At 51.4% G+C, this 20,224-nt stretch overlaps 1 protein-coding gene across 2 annotated transcripts in view; it reads left to right on the plus strand.

Moving 5' to 3' along the window:
* Window positions 1-19,738, plus strand: part of LOC116940317 (retinal dehydrogenase 2) — a 72,354-nt gene extending 52,616 nt beyond the window's left edge. For both annotated transcript variants that reach the window (XM_032949973.2, XM_076067335.1), the window contains exons 6-13: window positions 533-661; window positions 6,866-6,979; window positions 12,415-12,517; window positions 13,666-13,850; window positions 14,793-14,957; window positions 15,457-15,614; window positions 16,499-16,573; window positions 17,868-19,738. In XM_032949973.2, the coding sequence (XP_032805864.1) occupies window positions 533-661; window positions 6,866-6,979; window positions 12,415-12,517; window positions 13,666-13,850; window positions 14,793-14,957; window positions 15,457-15,614; window positions 16,499-16,573; window positions 17,868-17,940 (1,002 nt within the window). In that variant the 3' untranslated portion in view covers window positions 17,941-19,738. The remainder of the gene's footprint in view (window positions 1-532; window positions 662-6,865; window positions 6,980-12,414; window positions 12,518-13,665; window positions 13,851-14,792; window positions 14,958-15,456; window positions 15,615-16,498; window positions 16,574-17,867) is intronic.
* The last annotated feature ends 486 nt before the right edge of the window (window positions 19,739-20,224 follow it).

The raw sequence follows: 20,224 nt of genomic DNA on the forward strand, positions 1-20,224 counted from the left end.
CTATAGCTACCCACTTACTCGGGATGAGTTTCGTATTGATAACAAAAAAATCTGAATTCGGATTTTTAAGGAGAATTTCAGAAAAATAGATATATTTCGATTTTCTCATGGTATAGATGATGTAGTTATTTGACGCATTATCGCGCCAACAAAAGTGATGTCACTCAATGCCGCATGATGGCACTTTGGCTGGGAAAAGTGCAGATGTGATATTGTAGAAGTGACGTAACTTTGTGCAATGACCCTACTTATTTTCAGACCAATTTGTGTGTGTGCGTGTGTGGTGTGTGTATGTGTGTGTGCGTGGTGCATGTGTGTGTGTGCGTGGTGTGTGTGTGTGCGTGGTGTGTGTGTGCGTGCGTGGTGTGTGTGTGTGTGTGCGTGTATGTGCGTGGTGTGTGTGTGCATGGTGTGTGTGTGTGCGTGGTGTGTGTGGGTGTGCGTGTGCGTGGTGTATGTGTGTGTGTGTGTGCGTGGTGTGTGTGCGTGTGTGTGCGTGGTGTGTGTGTGCGTGCGTGCGTTCGTGATGCAGTGGAACTTCCCGCTGCTCATGTTCATTTGGAAGATTGCACCGGCCCTGAGCTGCGGGAACACCGTGGTCGTGAAGCCAGCCGAGCAGACGCCACTCACCGCCCTCCACGTGGGAGCGCTCATTGCCGAGGTGCGCTCACCCTCGCACTCACTCGCCCACGCTCGCACTCGCCTGCCTGGTCGCTGACCTGCCCCTCACCTACCCGTACAAGACCGCACTCTCACTCACCCGCCCGTTCGCCTGCTCGCTGCTGACTTTTATATCAATTTACAAAACTTCCCTCCCGGTTATATTTCTATTGGGCAAAAGTGGTGCTGGCAGTGGGTTTTATTAGTTAGTCTCTGTGGGTCTCTGGGCTCCTCTTACAATGGAGAAGACGGGCGGCAGTGTGGGCGCGACTTTGCGTCCCGTGGCCGCGCGCGGTTTTCTTGTTATTCTTTCACTTCACACTTGCAGCTACTTTAAACGCATCGGAGGCTCTGTTCGGCTGCTTACCAGCCTGTCGGAGCTTTTCAAGGAAACTCTACTATCTTGGGTTGCATGGAGGATCGATGGCGGGCGGCTAGCCAATGCTGGGAGCCGGCGCACACCCTGAGCGAGCGAGCGACGTGCGTCCGCGATGGCCCAAAATCCGCACGTGCTTCCCATGACCTTCAATTAGCTCCGACAACATCTGCAAACACCGGTGTTCCTCCTCATGCTCCCTCCCCCCTCATACTCCCCCCCTTCTCTCCACCAACACCCCTCCCCACAACCTCCTCCTCCCACGGGAGACGTCCCGCACTCGTAGCGGGAGCGTGGAGGGACGATTGGCGAGGCCTTTCACTTGGACACGATCGCTGTTATCGGCTCGGAGGTTTTTAACCTCCAAATCGAGGGTAGGTTTTCGGTCGCAATTAAAGGGGGTTTAAGTATGATTTAGGTACGATCTGGAGATTGCGATGTCGTCGGGAAGCCTTCTCCCAGCAGGAGATCAATCTTCCTGGCGGCTGATGACGAAGATAAGGTATGGGCAGCGCGCGCTGATAATTGGTGGAACGTTTTGCCAAATTGCCGTCGTTTTCGTTTTTTTGGGGGGGCGCGTTCGGAATTTGACTGCCGAAGCTCATTTTGGGCCGCCCCGCGCGAGTTGGCCACGCTTTGTCGTCACGCAAATGCGCAGCCACGGCATCTTTGTTCTGCTCTGAAGGAGGCTCGTCATGCGAAACGTGGGCCCGTGCCCTCCATATTTTCCCTTGTAAGGATACGTTTTGCCAACGGCATCGGCTGCAGGGCGTGTTCTCACGGCCTGGATCGTTGGCGTCGCGATCCGCCAACCCCTTCTCTTCTCAAATTGCAAATTGCGCCACCGCGCGCGACAACAATAAGTGCACCTCCCGGTCGGCGACCGCGAAAAGTCGGACTGCGGGCGAGTCGCGAAAACATCAGAGGGGCTCCCGTCACCTGGGCCTGACAGGCGCCGCCGGTGACCGTGACTCAGTCCCTCCGGGAACGGTGGGGACTGTCGCACCATCACGTCGAGGCCACGTACCCCCCCCCCTTCCCCCGCCGTGCCTTCCCGTTGGCCCGTCAACGTGGCCCGTCCTGTCCCGCCCCCACTCAGCCGCTCCCCCCCCCCCCGCCACCCCCCATGTCCATCGCCCGCTGGCCACAACTGCTGCTCGTCGCACCGTCCGTCCGCCCGCTGCCGCACAGATGGAAGCGATCACCGCCGGCCGCGTGTTCCCCCGCCGTGGCCGCTGCGTCGGCGGACCCGACGCAGCGCGCGGCGGCGCGGAGCAGAGAACGAAACCCGATCGCTCTGGAAACCAACTCAGGAGCGGGGGGGGGGGGGTTCTATTTTCGCTCGCTCACTCGCTTGCACAGGCCCCGAGGATGGGTTTATTATCTTGCATGGCAGCAAATAAATACAAAAGCCGAGGAAGAGGGCCGCCCGAAGCCGGTAGCTCTCTTCCTGCATTCCCGCAGAAATGAGCCGCGGCTTTGAAATCGGGAGAGAAATAAAAACCGACTGAAATCTGCAGAAGACACAAACGCCCGGCGGAGCGCGACGACGACGCGGCCCCTTCGACGGCTCCCTCCCTGCGCCTCGTCCGCGCGACGGCTTCGTTTGCTTCACGACCTCCATGGGCGCTCGCGGCGACCATGCTCAGCTGGAAATTTCTCGTGGCTTAAAGCCACATTGCAATAGGGTATCATGGAGATTTCCCACCGTAGCTTTATGACCAAGGCGGGGGGAAAGTGTCGTTCGCGAGCTACTTGAGGTGCGATAGCATGGTCCAGCCAAAAGCATGCCCGACAGTGTACTAATTTGAGGCTGAGTTGACCTCAGGGAGGCCAAGAAGAAGTTCACATATCACTCACCATTGATGTAGACCATGACCTGGAATTGAATCCAGGTTGCTGAGTTCGTAGTGCAGTGCGCTATCCACTGTGTCACCGCTTTTTCTCTCCAGCGGCGATGGTCATAAACTGCAGCAGGTGCTTGTTACGGAGAGGCCCAGATATACTGCCACAGCGTTGCTGCTGCTGATGTTGTGGATGGCCAGGAATTGAAGCAATAGCAATGGGATCGCTATGTAGCGCCCGAAAACCACCGCACCGTCGCCCCGCACGTGCAAACGCTCACTTGCCCTTTTGGTTAAAACAAACAAAAAACATTTACCGTGAGCACCCAACTGCCGACACAGACCCGCTCGACCGCCCGCCCGCCCGCCTGTCCACCAGCCACTCGAAGTGAAACGCAATCCGCCCTTCACTCGTCGGTCACGCATTTAAGTGCGCTCGTTATGGGATTAGCGCTCGGCGTTAATTAGTGTCACATGCGGCCACCCGCCCGGCGCGGCCGCCGCTTGCCTTGACGGCTCTATCGGCCGCTTCCCCCACCACCACCCCCTGCTCCGTGGCCACGTTCGTCGGCGTGACTTCTCGCCGTCCGTTGTGAGTTTTACGCTTGTCATCGGCCTAATCCGGCCGGTCGATCAAAGCAGGACGCTTTGCTAAAAGTGGCTCTGTCGGTGACTTATTTCCACAAGAGGTATACAAATTTGTGGTATCTTTCCCCTACTTTCATTCCAATTGTGCTCTCGGCGTCATGTTATGAGATAATGAATGCACTCAGAACTCCCATAGATCAGCATGCCCCTTGGTGTTGGAGGACGGCCCACGGAAGTGGATATCGCAGAGCTACCTCTGCTATCCCTTCAAGGGACTGATTATGAATTGTTGTGGAGCATTATGGGTAAAAGCATATTTACAAATATCTTTAGTCCACGGTTGGCGACATACGGTGCGAAATAAGTTCTACATAAATACACATATGCTGATGGATAATATTGGTTTTCAACAAATGCTGCTGAGAGCCAATTTGCCGATAGACTAAAACACACATTAATCCATATGTGATAGATTCAGAACAGATCGTTGGAAAAGGTCCTTTGGCACAAGAGTGAACATTTTGCCAGAGGACTGACACCTCCTGATTGATGAGCTTATGGGGGGGGGGGGGTGGGTGGGGGCTCGCCTGTTGATGCCATTCGGTTCACTCGGGAGACGTTACAGGTGTCTGAAGCACAGCTGGCACACTTGCAAACGTGCTGGCAGACGCAGTGTACACAAGGACTTATGACCGATGTCATCTGCGAGTTAAACTGCCAAAATATATTTAGGGAAAAAGAAGAAGAAGAAAATAATAACAACCGCCCGGGTGATTACCGCAGTTGGCGGCCGAACGAGGGAATTCCTCCCGACTCTATGGTTTTGTTTTGAGTTTTTTTTGTTTTTACTTTTACCCCAAATGTGTGTGTGTTTTTTTTTGGGGGGGGCAGTTTAACGGATGACATTTTCCATAAGGCCTCGTAGCAGGTGTTACACCGGCTTGCTTAAGAGACCGGGGCTTGCAGCGTTGTGACCTCCCTCGTTATAGCCATTTGTCGAGTTGCGGATTTCCAACATTTACACAAGCCACATTGCAACCCGCTGCCTCCGAGAGCCACGTCTTGTCAACAGTAACAAAACACCCCACAATTAATTAGTAAAACGGTCCAGTGTGTGCAGTAATGATAATAATAATAGTAACCTCTGTTGTAACGAGGTCTGAGCTCAGTGACGCAGCGTGGTTTTATTGCAGGTTGTATTACATGGGAGAAATAATGTCACACGTTAAGGCATATACAATGGATTTTTGCACTGCACAGTTGGTGACGTACGGTGCGAATAAAGTTCTACGTACACAAATTTGAACAGGTGACAAATTGAGCTATTTGTTTATGCAAATAATGTAGCTTTCATTCAAAAGTATATATATATTTTTAGATACCAAGATCTTCACAATATGGAATTATCATTTTTGATGTCCATATGGCTATGGTAATGCAAATGTAATGTACATTTTCAGTGTGTAATTACGTACAATTTGTTAAGTTGTCCACGGTCTACAGAATTCGTAAAGTATGTTGAGATGCGGTTGCATTTACCAAAATATCTCTCACGCACGGATTGTGATATCACTGGCAACAGTTGCCACACCAAAGTTTCACCGTAGCACAAACTGCAGGAGTGATGTGCAACTCTGGAGAAAAAACAACTTCCAGACAGACAAGTCACGTGACTACCCAAGGTCGTGTTCTCTGCAGATTTAAACATTGTTCAGCAGACATACAGCACTCTACGTTAACCGGGCGAAAATAGAACTCTATTTAGCTCAATCCTGCTATCTTACCAGGTTGCCAAAGTTTCTCATTCTAAATGCATTTATGCTGCTGCTTCTGCTGCTGATGACGCTGATTATGTATGTTGAACTTCTCTCGCACTGTACGTAGCCAAGCGTGTTAATCGGAGGTGCGGGGGAAGGACAATAAACTAAACACAAAATAGGTTGTAAAGGAATGAGTGTGCAATCTAGATGATGGTTAAAAAATGCATGGCTCCAGTGCCTTCCTAATATCGGAAGGGAGAGCGTTCCAGTTGGCCGCAGGAGCGCATCTGAAAGCGCGTGACGTGGTGACCGTCTTTGTCCGATGGCTCGCCAAAAGCCGCCTGCTGCAAGGATGATGACAATTGTTGTTGAATTCCGTTGTAATCCCCCGGGGTGCGTCACTCGGTCTTTTGTGGGTGTGGCTCTGTCATGGCCACCGCGCCAGGCAGGTGCAACCCTACTCGCAGAGGTACCTTCACAGAGTCGCCCGGTGAACGGTGCCACATCGCCCGCCGGCATCGCTTCGCGATCTCAGAAAAAAAAAACAACCGACGGGCCGCGGCCGGTGCTGCCCTTGGGAATTCTTCCAATTTCCATCGGGCGCAAAGAGAAACAAAGATTACGATGCTCCAAAAAAAAAGTCTGGAATTATTTCCGAGCGTGTTGGCGGATTGTTTCCCAATTGGCATTGTAGATGCGGGGTTTTTTTTTATTGTTTTTGAATTTAAAAAAATCATTAAGCTGCGCAGAAAAATATGACATCGGGGGGTGGGGGGGGGGGAAATTAAGCGATTTTTAAAAAATCGTTTTCGAGTAATGTCATCATTGTGCAAGCCTGCAGAGCGGTCTGAGAACACGAGCGTCCATCGCGTTTCGTAATAAATCCGCAGCGGTAAGTAAGCACGGTCGTTGCGTTTGTCGTCCTTGTGTGAGCACACCCGTGTATGTATGTGTACGTTTGTGTGTTTACGTGCGTCTCTGTCTTTTTTTTGCGAAGATGGTTATGAGTGCACTGTGCGACCGAATCAAGCGACCTTGAGGTTCGATTCCCAGCCACGGCTCACATTGGTGGCGAGTGGTATCTGAACCGATCCTGAGGCTCCCATAGGTTCGCAGAGTCTCAAATGAGTACTCGATGCGGTGTGTAAACATCAGCGCTGGAAAAGATGATACAAATATTGGCAGCGTGGCGCAATATCCTTACCACACCTTCTTGCACCGTGCCTGCCTTAATGGGTGCTCGCTAAGAGCGCTTGCCCCAGCAGTATGCTAAAGCTATATTCGGGATCACTGTGTTGTGTGTGTAACAATGTGCGTGTGTGGAGAGCGGTAGTGGAGCGGTTAGCGCGCTACACTACGTACCTGGTGACCCGAGTTCTATTCTCACTCACAGCCGACACCAGTGACAATTATCTGAACCGGTCCTGGGCCTCCCCCTATGGGTTGACTCAGCCTCAAATGAGTACCTGGTGCGGTGTGTAAACATCGCCACTGGGGAGACAAAGGCGGCCGGGCGTGGTGTTGGCCACCCCCTCCCTCGTGTGCCGTGTCGGATTTCATAGGTGCTCGCTAACAGCACTTGCCCCAACAGCCAGTGAAAGGCTATACGGGGGATCTTTGTCTTTGTGTGTGTGCAGGCCGGGTTTCCGCCGGGCGTCGTTAACATCGTGCCGGGATTTGGCCCCACGGCCGGGGCGGCTATCGTACAGCACCCAGACATCGACAAGATCGCGTTCACCGGCTCCACCGAGGTAACCGCACAACGGGCACCAGAGTAACCGCACCTCACGGTCACCACGGTGACCGCGCCTCACGGTCACCACGGTAACCGCACCTCACGGTCACCACGGTAACCGCGCTAGAGTCATCGTGGTAACCGCAGCACGGTCGCCGTGGTGCCGACCTGGCATGTCGGGGATTCGCAGCATGGCTGACAAAATCGCGAGATGGGCAATGGGGGAGATGCGAGCACCAGAAACCATAACGTGTCCTCGAACTGAAGGGCGCTCCACGCGGTGCAGTGTGGAGGAAGCAGATGGAGTGCGGAGTTCACGAGCCAATCAAATGCGAACTTTATCCATAAATCTAGCCAGCTCGCGAATCAACTAACCGCCGAGCAAACCAGCTGCTAGTATTAGCCCTACACCTAACCCTAAGCAACTAGCCAACCAGCTACTAGTACTAGCCCTACCATTAACCCTAACCAACTAACCAAACAGCTACTAGTATTAGCCCTACACCTAACCCTAAGCAACTAGCAAACCAGCTACTAGTACTAGCCCTACCATTAACCCTAACCAACTAGCCAAACAGCTACTAGTATTAGCCCTACACCTAACCCTAAGCAACTAGGAAACCAGCTACTAGTACTAGCCCTACCATTAACCCTAACCAACTAGCCAAACAGCTACTAGTATTAGCCCTACACCTAACCCTAAGCAACTAGAAAACCAGCTACTAGTACTAGCCCTACCATTAACCCTAACCAACTAGCCAAACAGCTACTAGTATTAGCCCTACACCTAGCCCTAACCAACTAGTCAACCAGCTACTAGTATTAGCCCTACACCTAGCCTTAACCAACTAGTCAACCAGCTACTAGTATTAGCCCTACACCTAGCCCTAACCAACTAGTCAACCAGCTACTAGTATTAGCCCTACCATTAACCCTAACCAACTAGCCAACCAGCTACTAGTATTAGCCCTACACCTAACCCTAACAAACTAGCCAACCAGCTACTAGTATTAGCCCTACACCTAACCCTAACCAACTATACAGCAGCTACTAGTATTAGCCCTACACCTAACCCTAACCAACTAGTCAACCAGCTACTAGTACTAGCCCTACCATTAACCCTAACCAACTAGCCAACCAGCTACGAGTATTAGCCCTACACCTAACCCCAAGCAACTAGCCAACCAGCTACTAGTATCTCACACTACAACTTAGAGCGGTGTTTCTCCTTGTAACCCTGTCGCTCACAGTCCACTTGTATCACGAGGTGAGAGCCCTTTCACGAAGAATCATTTTCGCAAGGGAGATCTGGCAAACCTTGACGGGCGGCGACTTTCACCAGGACCCATGCCAGCCACACAATGCCACCGGTTGCGATTCGAAAGCAGAATTGATCCTCTTTCATGGAATTCGAGTGAAACGTAGCAATCGCCAGAGGAGGGCTTCACCAAACTCCATTCTTCGCAAGCCAAACCCCACGTGAACGGATTTCAGAATCAGACTATTTATTTGCACTGGAGGAAATCCGATGTGCTACGAAGCTCTTCTTCACAGCTGTCCAGCAGATTTACCCGCGCTCGTACGTTACCTAGGCGGTGGCACGCTGCAACGCCCCCACGATTTCCGAGCAACGTCCCAAAGCTACGTTGATGAGGAGCGGTGAATCGTTTACATCGGCGCTGTGTCTCGTGCTCTCTCCGAGTGCGGCGGCCCATTTTGCAAATTGCCCGGTGACAGGCGAACACTTGCACCACACCCACCCACCCAACCAACAACCTGTGTTCTTTTTATTCACGTGAGAATGGTAATATTATTTTATACATTGATTACATTAGAATATTTATATTAAAGCTGGAAACGGGGGGGGGGGGGGCAATCAATTTATTTCATTATTATCGCGTCTCTCGCGGCCACGCTCTTGCCACATGTGGGGCTCTCGCGATGCGGTCTGGTCGGCTTCTGCTCGCGCGTACCGCCAAGGTCACTCTCTGCCCAGGCGGCCACGAGCGTTGATTTACGTCGTTGGCGGTCCCCCGCCCGCCCGCCCGCCACTGGCGGCGAGTGGCGCGACTCAATCTCTCAAGGACGCCGGAGCCGTCACGTTGCCAGGGGGCTATAATTAGCTCGCCCGACGTCGTCGTGCACTGGCTCGGTGGGTGGGTGGGGTGGGGGGCGTGCGTGGGTTTCCGCGTGACTCTTCAACCGCTCGCTCCGCTCGGTGGCCCGGGGAGCTTCTTTCAAACTAAAAAATCCTCCGAGCGTGGAGCGAAACGTCGGACGACGTCGTGCTGAACGAGCGACTGCACACTACAACGCGAGCGGGGTGGGGGGGGGGGTGGCGCGTACAGCGCTGAACCGCGCGTCGTGTGATAATTAACCCTAATGTAAGACGACATATATATGAAAGAGGGAAGAATTTAGGGAGCGGGTTGGTTTTATTTGTTTGTTTTTTTCTTGCGGTCTGGTAATTTGTTTTTATTAACGATTGCTTAAGTTCGGGAAACTATTTACGGGGACACGTCCAGGAAACCGCAGAGCGCACGTGTAACTTGCGGCGAGGTGCCGTGTTTTTTTTCTCTTTTAAACGCTCGGGAGATAATTCGCCCCGAACGCTGGGAACGTGAGCGCCGCTTTTTTCACTGCGCCGAGTTGCGCGCCACGAACGCATCGTGGCGCGTTGTGCGCGAGCGCTAATTTGCCGCCAGATGGGATGTGCTGAGTGTGCACGGCGAGGGTCAAACGCAGGGGCTTAGCCGCGCTCGCATATCACGCCGGCAGCGACGCGTGCAAACGTTTCCCCCAACGTCCTGCCTCGGACGTCCGCGCCGTTGCACTCGTCAGCCTCGTCGGCCATGATCGGTCCGCTGCTGCGTGAAACGCCTCCCACAAAGCCTTCGACCCATACCCCAGCCTCGCGAAGGCGACCGGCCCGTCTGGCTCCCGCAGGATTCCTTGTGCGCGTTGAGGCGTCCTCCGATCACACGACGCACCAGGTACTAATGCTGGGCCGAGTCGAGCTAAGGGTGGCCCAGGGCCAGTTCAGAGATCACGCACCACTGGTGTTAACTATGGTCGGGAATTGAACTCGGATCGCCAGATTAATAGTTTAGTGCGATAGCCACTGCACAACCGGTCGCATGCACAAACACATGAAGTAATAATAATAAAAACTCCCCATCGCCTATACAGATGTTTGGGGCAAGTGCTGTTAGTGAGAACCTGATGAAGACAAGCGCACGGCACATGGGGATGGGTGGCCAACACCGCACCCGGCCGCCGTTGTGTCCCCATGTGTAATGTTCACCACGCCGCAGCTGGTACTCATTTTAGGTTTAATCGACCTAGGGGGAGGCCCAGGGCCGCTTCAAATATCCGTCGCCGTCGTTGGTGTTGAGCGAGCTCGTGAAGAAAGTGCGCTAAACCCGCCGCACGAACGCTCCCTGCGCACGCACGCACGTGCACACACACACACCCATACCCATACCCACGCGCGCACACACACACACAAAGATCCCCCGTATAGCCTTAACAGACTGTAGTGGCAAGTGCTGTTCGCGAGCACCTATAAAGGCCGGCACGGCACACGAGGGGGTGGGTGGTCAACACCAAGCCCGGCCGTTTAACACATCGCACCAGGTATTCATTTGAGGCTGAGTCGACCTAGGGGAGATCCAGGGCCGGTTCAGATAATCGTCACTGATGTTGGCCGTGAGCGGGAATCGAACCCGGGTCGCCAGGTTTGTAGCGCAGCGCGCTAACCGCTACACCGCTACACCGCTACACCACCGCACACACCGGCACACACACACACACCCGTACACACACACATCCGTGCACGTGCACAAGGGGCTTCTTTTGGAGATGAAGCAGACGCGAAGGAGGGAAGCAGCAGGTGGAAGAGAACGTCCCAGCGCCGGGGTCCTGTTTACCCTCAGCTTTGACGGCCTCCCTCACGCCCTTTAAAGTTGACGAGCGTTACAATTCGCGGGGGCTTTTCCGTGCCGCGCACGGCCCCTTGGCGGCTCTCGCGACTCCTCTTGGAAACTTTGAAAAGAGGCCACGTCCGTGGCGTTTGTGCGAAGGAGTTTGAGGCCACAGCTCCCAGTAAAACCAAGAAGGAAAAGAGAACCTTTGATCCGAAATTGTACGAGGATTTTCTTTCTGTTCTTTAACCGTTTCCATTATTTTGTCACTATTAAGACGCAAAGCGAGACGACAAATTATATTACGGTTTGACGCATACACCACGCGTTGGTGTGCGTAAAAAAATACACACGCCACCCTCTCTCTTTGTGTACTCTGGCAACTCTCAAAATTCATTTTCAGGTGGGTCCTGCTTGGGAATGTTTGGCCAGTTCACTTAAAAAAAAATTTGGTGGGGAAAGAAATCATAGATCGAAGCTCTGCCCACTCTTACCAAAGACTGGGTCTTACTTACACGTATACGTTGTGTTTTGTGATCAGGTTATGGTTGAAGATGGGGGAGGGGGGGGAGGTAGCTCGCCGTGGTTTGGATTCAGGTTAAAGGCCTGTGGCTTGGAATTGGTAGCAGACATAAATGTCCAGGCTCAACACTTTCCTGTTATCCCCCAGTTTATGACTGACCGCCTCTCCCTAAAAACGAGTAAGCCCGCCGTTTCTGTACAGCGTCTTGAGGTGTGGTCACGTTTACACATGGCGTGTATTGTAATTGTATCGTGGGCAGGTGACTTGCAATGCCACTGGATCTTACCCTACACGCAATTCCTAGTGGTGGTGTAAGAGGGGACTGGGATGGGGGATGAGTAGGGAGCTGTTATTGCACTGAAGATCACATGACCTCACAGTATTTTAGCTGGCTTTTCAATTACAACAAAATGTATGTTGAACTTATTTGGCACTGTACGTGGTAATCGGAGGTGTGGGGAAAGGACAACAAACTAAACACACAAAGCATTAAAAATAATTAGTTTGTAATCTAGATTTAAAAGTACATAGCTCCAGTGGCTTCCTAATATCGGAAGGAAGAGCTTTCCAGACGGCCGCAGAAGCGCACCTGAAATCACGCGATGCAATGACCATCTTTGTACGATAGCCAGCCAAAAGCCGCTGCGAAACTAACTTGAGTTTGAGTGATGGGTTATGCTCCTTGACGAGATTCATTTGTGGCAAGCACTTAATGCGTCATGAGTGCAACCCTATGAATGCCATCCATCCACGGTCCTTATACCTGCATCTCCCATCATGTGCAGCTCAAAATATTCCAAGACAAATTGCGTTAATCGAGGATGGATTTTTTTTCCATTATCTATGTTCATTGCAGATGAGAGCTGGAAGTGGCGGTCGATTCTTCTCTTTGTGGTCCCTACCTCGTCATCGACGAGGGCTGCACGTGTGCGTAATTCCACGTCGTTGTTTTTGCCGTTTCGCCCCCCTCCACCCCGCCCGCCGGCACCCCCTTGCGTAACGCAGGTGGGGAAGTTGATCCAGGAGGAGGCCGGCAAGAGTAACCTGAAGCGCGTGACGCTGGAGCTTGGCGGGAAGAGCCCCATCATCGTCTTCGCCGACGCCGACCGTGAGTCACCTCCACACCGCTCCGTTCCGTGCCAAGCAGCGCAAAACACATCCGCACGCACGTGTTGCGTGTGTTCTTGAAGCTACTGCTTAAATATAACACATAAGATTGCGCAGCCAATATTCCGTGGCCTGATGCTAAATATTAATGACGAATCGACCGCCTGGTTTTCCGTGCGGTTTGACGCGTGGTGTGTGTGTATTTAACACGGTTGACTACGTACGGTGCAAAAAATAGCTCAACAACCATACATGCATGTGTGTGTGCGTACGTGGAGAGTGGTAGTGTAGCGGTTAGCACGCTGTGCTATGAACCTGGCGACCCGGGTTTGATGCCCGCTGATGGCCAACACCAGTGATGATTATCTGAGCCGATCATGGGCCTCCCCGAGGTCGACTCAGCCTCAAAGGAGCACCTGGTGTGTGGTGTGTAAACATCACCATTGGGGAGACAAACGCAGCCGGCATGGTGTTGGCCACCCCACCCCCTTTTGTGCCCTGCCGGCCTTCATCGGTACTCGCTAACAGCACTTGCCCCAACAATCTGATCAGGTTATACGGGGGGTATTTGTCTTTGTGTATACAATGTTACATGTTGTGGCTTGGTGACGGGTGGAGTCCACATGGGCCTACCTTCAGCCGCACCCGCAACACCCACATCCAGTATACCTTTTGCTATGGCTGTGGCGGCTACTACTGTGTCTGCTAAACCTTTTATTCACCAGGTAAGGTCTACTGAGCTACTGTTGCTCTTTTTCAGAAGGGTCCTGGCCAAAGACGATAGCTCAACAAAGTGGCTCGTCACGTTAAAATTTTAAGCGGACAAATTCTCTAAACGCGTCAAAAACCGGAGGACCCAGAGAAAATCCACACAAACCACTGGGAGCGAGACACGCAAACTCCAAATATACAGCAGGCGTCAGGGTTGGGATCGAAAAACCCACGACCTCCTGCGTACCAGGCGAGGCAGTTAACATCTCGCCAGTCGCCGCGTGCCACCGACTCTCTCTCTCTCCTGTCTACCAGCGAGCCGGAAATTATTCAGCGGGGAGCGCCAAGCCCTGATTGCTCGTTACGCGCCCCTGCTGTGACACTGCTGACTCGGCGTGGTTCCCACCCCTCCACCCCCCCCCCCCCCCCTACGAGCAGTGGACGCGGCGGTGGAGCAGGCGCACCAGGGGGTGTTCTGGAACCAGGGCCAGTGCTGCACGGCAGGATCTCGCGTCTACGTGGAGGACCCCGTCTACGACGAGTTCGTGCGGCGCAGCGCGCAGCGGGCACGCGTGCGCCGCGTCGGCCACCCCTTCTGCCCGAGCACTGAGCACGGGCCACAGGTGAGCCCGTGCTCACGTCCACAACAACAACCACGTTCACAACAACAACCACATTAACAACAAAAACCACGTTCACAGCAACAATAACCACGTTCACAACAACAACCACATCCATAACAACAACCATGCAAACAAAAACAACCAAGTTCACCGTAACCGTACAAAAGCACAACAGCAACATTACCCATGACAATCCCATGTAGGAGTGCAGAATCAAATTACCCACAATGCCACATGCCTTAACAACAACAACAACAACGTTAACAATAACATTCTAAGGAGCCTGGAGATCCACAAAATGTGAATCCCTCGCTGCTCGTGCTACTTGCCCCCCGGCCCCCCACTCCCCTCCCCTCGCACCCCCCGCCCATCCACCCCTAGGGGCCATCTATTTAGTAGGTACGTACAAATCTGTCAAAACTTCAGCCCTCCTCCCCTGCCTGTACGCACGCGTACTTTTTACACCCCCCACCTGCGTACGTACGCTTGACGCACCTCCTCCCCCCCCGCCCCGAATCCTATAGAACGGCCGATATTTAATCCACGCAGAAACGATCAAGGATTAATAATATTAACGTGTTTAAGCAAACAGATAGCCCACCGACGGCTGCATTAAATAATTAATTTGCGTACCTTGGCCACTCATTTTGCTGTGCTGCGTGATAGCTGCAGTCAGGGGCACGGTGGCACACAAGTGACACCTCTCCCACAGTCCCACTTCTCCCGCTAGTACTTGTTGTCTGACAGCTGAAGGCACTGAACTGTGGCTCATTTGAAGGCCAATGTCGACAAATTAATATCGAGGCTTCACCCAACCCCCCTGTTCCTATGCGTACGTACATTGTCAGTAGACCCCCCATAGGCAAACGTATGCATTTGGGTTAACCCCTCCCCCCCCCCTTCCATGCGTACGGACTAAATGGATGGCCCCCTACTCCACAGATTGACGAGAAGCAGCGCTCCAAGATCCTGGAGCTGGTGCAGAGCGCGCTGGAGGAGGGGGCGCACTTGGAGTGCGGCGGCGTGGCCTGCGAAGGACGAGGCTTCTACGTGCAGCCCACGGTGTTCTCCGACGTGCCCGACAGCGCGCGCATCACTCGCGAGGAGGTACGCACTCGGCCGGTTATTGTCTGGGCTTGGCCAAATGAACAGCACTCGATCAGGAGAGATTGCGAAAATCAGTGAGAGATCGCGTGAATTACAGGCGTTACGCGGGCTAGGCTTGTGCGATTTCGCAGATATGCGGCCAATCTATTTCTAGGCAAAATTCGCTACGTCATGCGGTTTGAATTCACTCTCATGCGGCTATGCGGTCGGACGTGGGGCGACACTGTGCGTGGTGTACTGTGTGCGGTTTCGCTTTGGAACGCATCCACTACTGCCGCATACACCGAGAGAAACCTGTAACCTCACAGCCAGTGGGTCCCATCCTCTGGTCCATGGACCACTTGTGGCCTGCAAGGCTGTGGGAAGTGGTCTACAAAATTCCTGTCGAAGTTCCGCAGTGGTCCGCAGGTCCAGAAAGGCTGGGAGCGACCGCTCCGGGCCTTTCCACGACGATCGTGACGGCGACACTAGCCCACAATGCTATCATGCCGTCATGCAGATCTTCGGGCCCGTGCAGCTGATCATGAGGTTCGACTCGCTGGAGGACGTGGTCGCCCGCGCCAACGCTTCCCCGTACGGCCTGGTGGGCGCCGTGTTCACGCGCGACCTGGAGCGCGCCCTCGCCGTATCGGCCGCGATGCAGGCCGGCACCGTCTGGTGGGTGGGCGGGCGGGCGAGGGAGCAAAGGGTGGGCCGCAGCGTCTCCCACGATCGGGAAATGCACGGGTTGAAGAAAAAAAAGAGAGAGGAACGTTTAAAATCGTCCGTTTTTGTTTTCTAACCACCATGCGGTTGTACTCTACTTATACTGCCCCCACGTCTGTGCTCCCACGGTCTTCGTTGAGCAGTAATAAGCAGTGTGGTGAGGTATGGCCAAATGATCCGCATCGTGTGGTAAGGCCCTTATCAAGCAATGGATTGATAACAGAGCTGTTAATATGCATGTAATTAAATTCTTTCATCGGTATTTGATGATGCAGGAAGACCTTCATCCAGCAGTGGAGAAGCAATGGCTGATAAAAAAATATAAAATGATATCGGTTCATGATGATGATGATGGTGCAGTATTAATGAACATACCTGCAGTTCGAGGGTCACTGGTACACCGCCCAAGTTTGTAATCAACAAAGTGGGCACAGTTAAAAGTTGCTGAAAGTGTGTGAGTGGATTTGTGGTCCTTCAGCGGTGTGAATAGGTCAGAAACTTGACTAAGGGCAGATATTCTTAGCTCTTTCGGTAAAGTCACGTTGAAGGGAAACAATAAAATAATAAAAATATATATAAAACAATAAAAATTCTCACGACGTTTCGACCATAACACAAACAGTCATCATCAGGTGTTTTTCACACCTGATGATGACTGTTTGGTCGAAACGTCGTGAGAATTTTTATTTTTTATTGTTTTATATATTTTTAATTATTTTATTGTTTCCCTTCAACGTGACTTTACCGAAATAGCTAAGAATATGAATTACTGCAGTCACGAAAGCTTTAAATCAAAATTTAAGGGCAGATACTTAACATCCGCTCGCTGTCTGCAGGATCAACTGCTACAATGCTATGAATGCGCAGAGCCCGTTTGGAGGCTACAAGATGTCCGGGAATGGCCGTGAAATGTAAGTACGGTACATAATGCCACTTTTAAACCGGTCTTTATACCGAGGAATGTTTAAACAACAAGAATAATGTAGACTTTTTCCTTGGAATTAGCATTGGTGTCTGTTTTTATGAAGTTAATTGATTATCCGTTCGCCTTGCTGATTTGGTGCACCGCCAAAGTAACGGAGTCAACACTCAGATTCACGAATTTATTTTCGTCCTATCAATATTTACTAGATATCTGTGAACAAGAGCTTTGTAGCTCATCGGATTCTTCCAGGATAAATAAATTGGCTGATTCTGGTTTGCAGCCTCATTCTTTACCCTTCATCCGTTATCATTCCGAAAATTTTACATCGGCACGAACTTTTCACACCTCGTGAATAATACATTTTTACACTCAAGCATTCTTACTGCCAGTGCAAGAAACCGATTGCAGTTGGCGAATCATTTTCCTTTTTACGCCACCTGTTTATAACCATCGAGCGTGCTCGCTGCAGTGTCTTGGAGCGCGTGTGACGCCGCTCCCAAATTGCCAATTCCCCCGACCAATTCACGCGGTCGTCACCTCGAGCAACCCGTGGCACGGCCCTGAGCAATGATACTTCAGAGAGCTTTTAAATACGGAAGGCCGCCGATTTTTACATCGCGTCTTGTTTTGTTTTATCATATGTATTTTATATATTTAATGAAGCGGTCTGAGCAGCTTTGGCGGGTGAGGAAGAAGCTGTGGCGCCACATCTCAGATTAGCACAGATTTGGGCACCACGGTGGCGAGATGTCAACTACCTCGTCTGGTATACAGGAGGTCGTGAGTTCGATTACGACCCTGATGCCTGCTGTATATTTGCCGCCGAAACGTCGTGGATTTTATATATTTAATTTTATACCTACGTGACTTTACGGAAAGAACCAAAGAGTATGGATCCCTGCAGTCACGAAAACTTCAAATCTAGATTGTATATTTGGAGTTTGCGTGTCTCTCTCCCCGTGGTCGTGCGAATTTTTATCTGGGTCCTCCGATGTTTCCCTCCACATTTAGAAACAACGTGCGTTTAGAACATTTGGCCGCTATACATTTCCACGTGATAAGCCACTTTGTTGAGCTATCATTTGTGGCCAGGTCGCTTCTGAAAAAGAGCTTCATAGCTTAGCGGGACCTTACCTGGTAAAATAAAAAATACATGGTTTAAAAAAAAAGTAAATAGTTTAGCACGGTTAGCCACGTACGGCGCGATAGAAGTTCCACATAATGTCCATACACACGTCTCGTGCAGAGCATCAGTAACCACCCTGGTTGTGTCGCCACAGGGGCGAGTACGGCCTGCAGGAGTACACCGAAGTAAAGACGGTCACGATCAAGATTTCGCAGAAAAACTCGTGAAGACGTCGTTGATTTTCCTTCGTTGTTTTCCTCATCACTATTATCGTTTATCATTATTATTATCATCATCATCATCATCATCGTCGTCATCGTTATTATTCACAAGCGCTTTGAAGGTACACGAAACGATTTTTAAAAAAGGAGTTGATGGGGTAGCACGAGGCATTGCAAAATTATTCTACAAATATCTCTCTGCCCCCCCCCCCACCTCTCTCTTGTGCGAGGGAGGCATTGAGCCTAGGAGTACAGTACAATGCAGGGCTTAACGGGCACGACTGTTTTCTGGGAGCGTCGTTCACGGTCTTTGTTGTTGTTTAACCCGTACACCTGGAGAGGTCATTGGTTCATTGCGGAGAGAGAAACAACGAAACGATTGCACTGATGCAATTCACCTCGCATAGTTGCTAAAAAAAAAAAACCTCAAGAGGTCAGAATGATATTTTTTTACAAAAACAAATGAAACATTTGGATGACTCTAGCGGGTGTGAGACGACTCGTGTAAACATGCGCGCGTTTTGTTACAAACGCGTTCATTGGGGCCGTGGCTATTGACAGCCAATGATGTGTCTGGCGTTGCATTAGAATGATTTACATCCCTTCGGCAATCCACCGCTGGATGAAGGCCTCCCCATTGCATTCATCACCATCAGCCATCATCAATCCACTGCTGGATGAAGCCCTCACTTCATTCATCATCAGCAGCCATGATCAATTCACTGCTGGATGAAGCGGTCAATTGCATTCATCATCATCAGCCATGATAAATCCACTGCTGGATGAAGCCCTCATTTGCATTCAGCATCATCATTAGCCATGATAAATCCACTACTGCTGGATAAAGCCTTCCCATTACATTATCATGTTAATATTCCCCAATATATTTGAAGTACAGACACATTCGCTGGGAAGACATTGCCCCTGTTTTGGTAAAACGACCGTGACGCTTCGATTTGTCTTTCCTGCACAAACATTAATACAAAAACAGGCCTTTTTCACAAGTCCCGGAAGATCAAAACTAAATTCCAACGCAATAATAACGTCTGTTTCTTCGATTTCAACGTTTAATTGTACAGCGTTTGTTTTTACCCAGTCTAGTTAACACCACCACCCCCCCCCGCGCGCGTTACCAGTACACGCGTATGCGCGCGTGTCAGAGGAGCGACGCTCACAACAATGAGCAGAGCGCCGAGTTTGGCTAAAGCACAGCAAGTTGGCACAGGAGGGGGTGTGGGGCACCGGCGGTGCATCGGCCACTCATCTCAGTCAGTCGACCCGTGGCACCCGCTGGGTCTGTCCCGTGACCCCCTGCCAGCGAGCCGTTCGACACTTCACGTGGCCTTAACGTGCACCTAGCTTGGCACAAGCGCCGTGGTGACGTCACCGCCACTCAGTGGCGAATGGCGGTTGGTTGTGGTTGTTGGTGGTGTCAGAGGAAACCTCGCAGCGACGGTGGGACCAGTTTGACACCTTCCCGCGCGCGCTTGTGCCTCGAAGGCACAGTCGGCCTCGACTGCAGGACAAAACAAAAAGCAGAAGGAAAAAAAAACACACCAAAAAAAGCAGGACCCTTCTATGAAATGTGTTTTTAATAAACTGTCTTTTGTTTGACTACGTTTTTTTGTGTGTGTGTGTGTGTGTGTTAAACCCGAAAACAACTTGCGCATTTATTGTTAATACTGCGTACTATATATCTGAATGTTATCCGTAACAATACTGTATCTTTTAAACGTTTTTCTGTGTTTGTTACGCTTTTTTTATCATCATCATTATACGGCTGTTATAAATTTACAAAAGAAAACCGTGTGCTCTAAACCATTGCATGTTTTGCCTGCGTATGGATGCGTGCGTGTTTTGTGTGGAGCGGTGGCGCAGCTGTGAGCACATTACGCCAGGGAAGTGGGTTAAGGGGAGTTGGTCTGTGGGGCGATGGGCTGTGGGTAGGTGTGGGTAGGTGTGGGGAGGTGTTCTAGCCTCTAATAGGGGCCTTTTGTTGGCACAACCGCTAAACCGCTTGCTTGATGCGCGACAGTTAGCGCTGATACACCTGCACGTGAAAAAAAAAACACGCACACACACACACAAAATGACACCATAGTGGAGGCATTGTGTTTCCATTCAGCGTGTCACGGGAATATCTCTCCCTTGGCTTGCGTCCCCCATTGTGACCGTGGGGGACATTCGCTCCGACCGTACCGAGGCGGCGACACCCAAGCCCGAGGCAACAACTCCAGTCCATCCCCTAGTCGCCCAGGTGTCTTTTTTTTTAAGAAGAAGAAACGCGACA

This window comes from Petromyzon marinus, chromosome 1 (genome assembly GCF_048934315.1).
Source record: "Petromyzon marinus isolate PM22_M1 ecotype Great Lakes invasive population chromosome 1, UKy_Petmar_22M1.pri1.0, whole genome shotgun sequence".
NCBI lineage: Eukaryota > Metazoa > Chordata > Hyperoartia > Petromyzontiformes > Petromyzontidae > Petromyzon > Petromyzon marinus.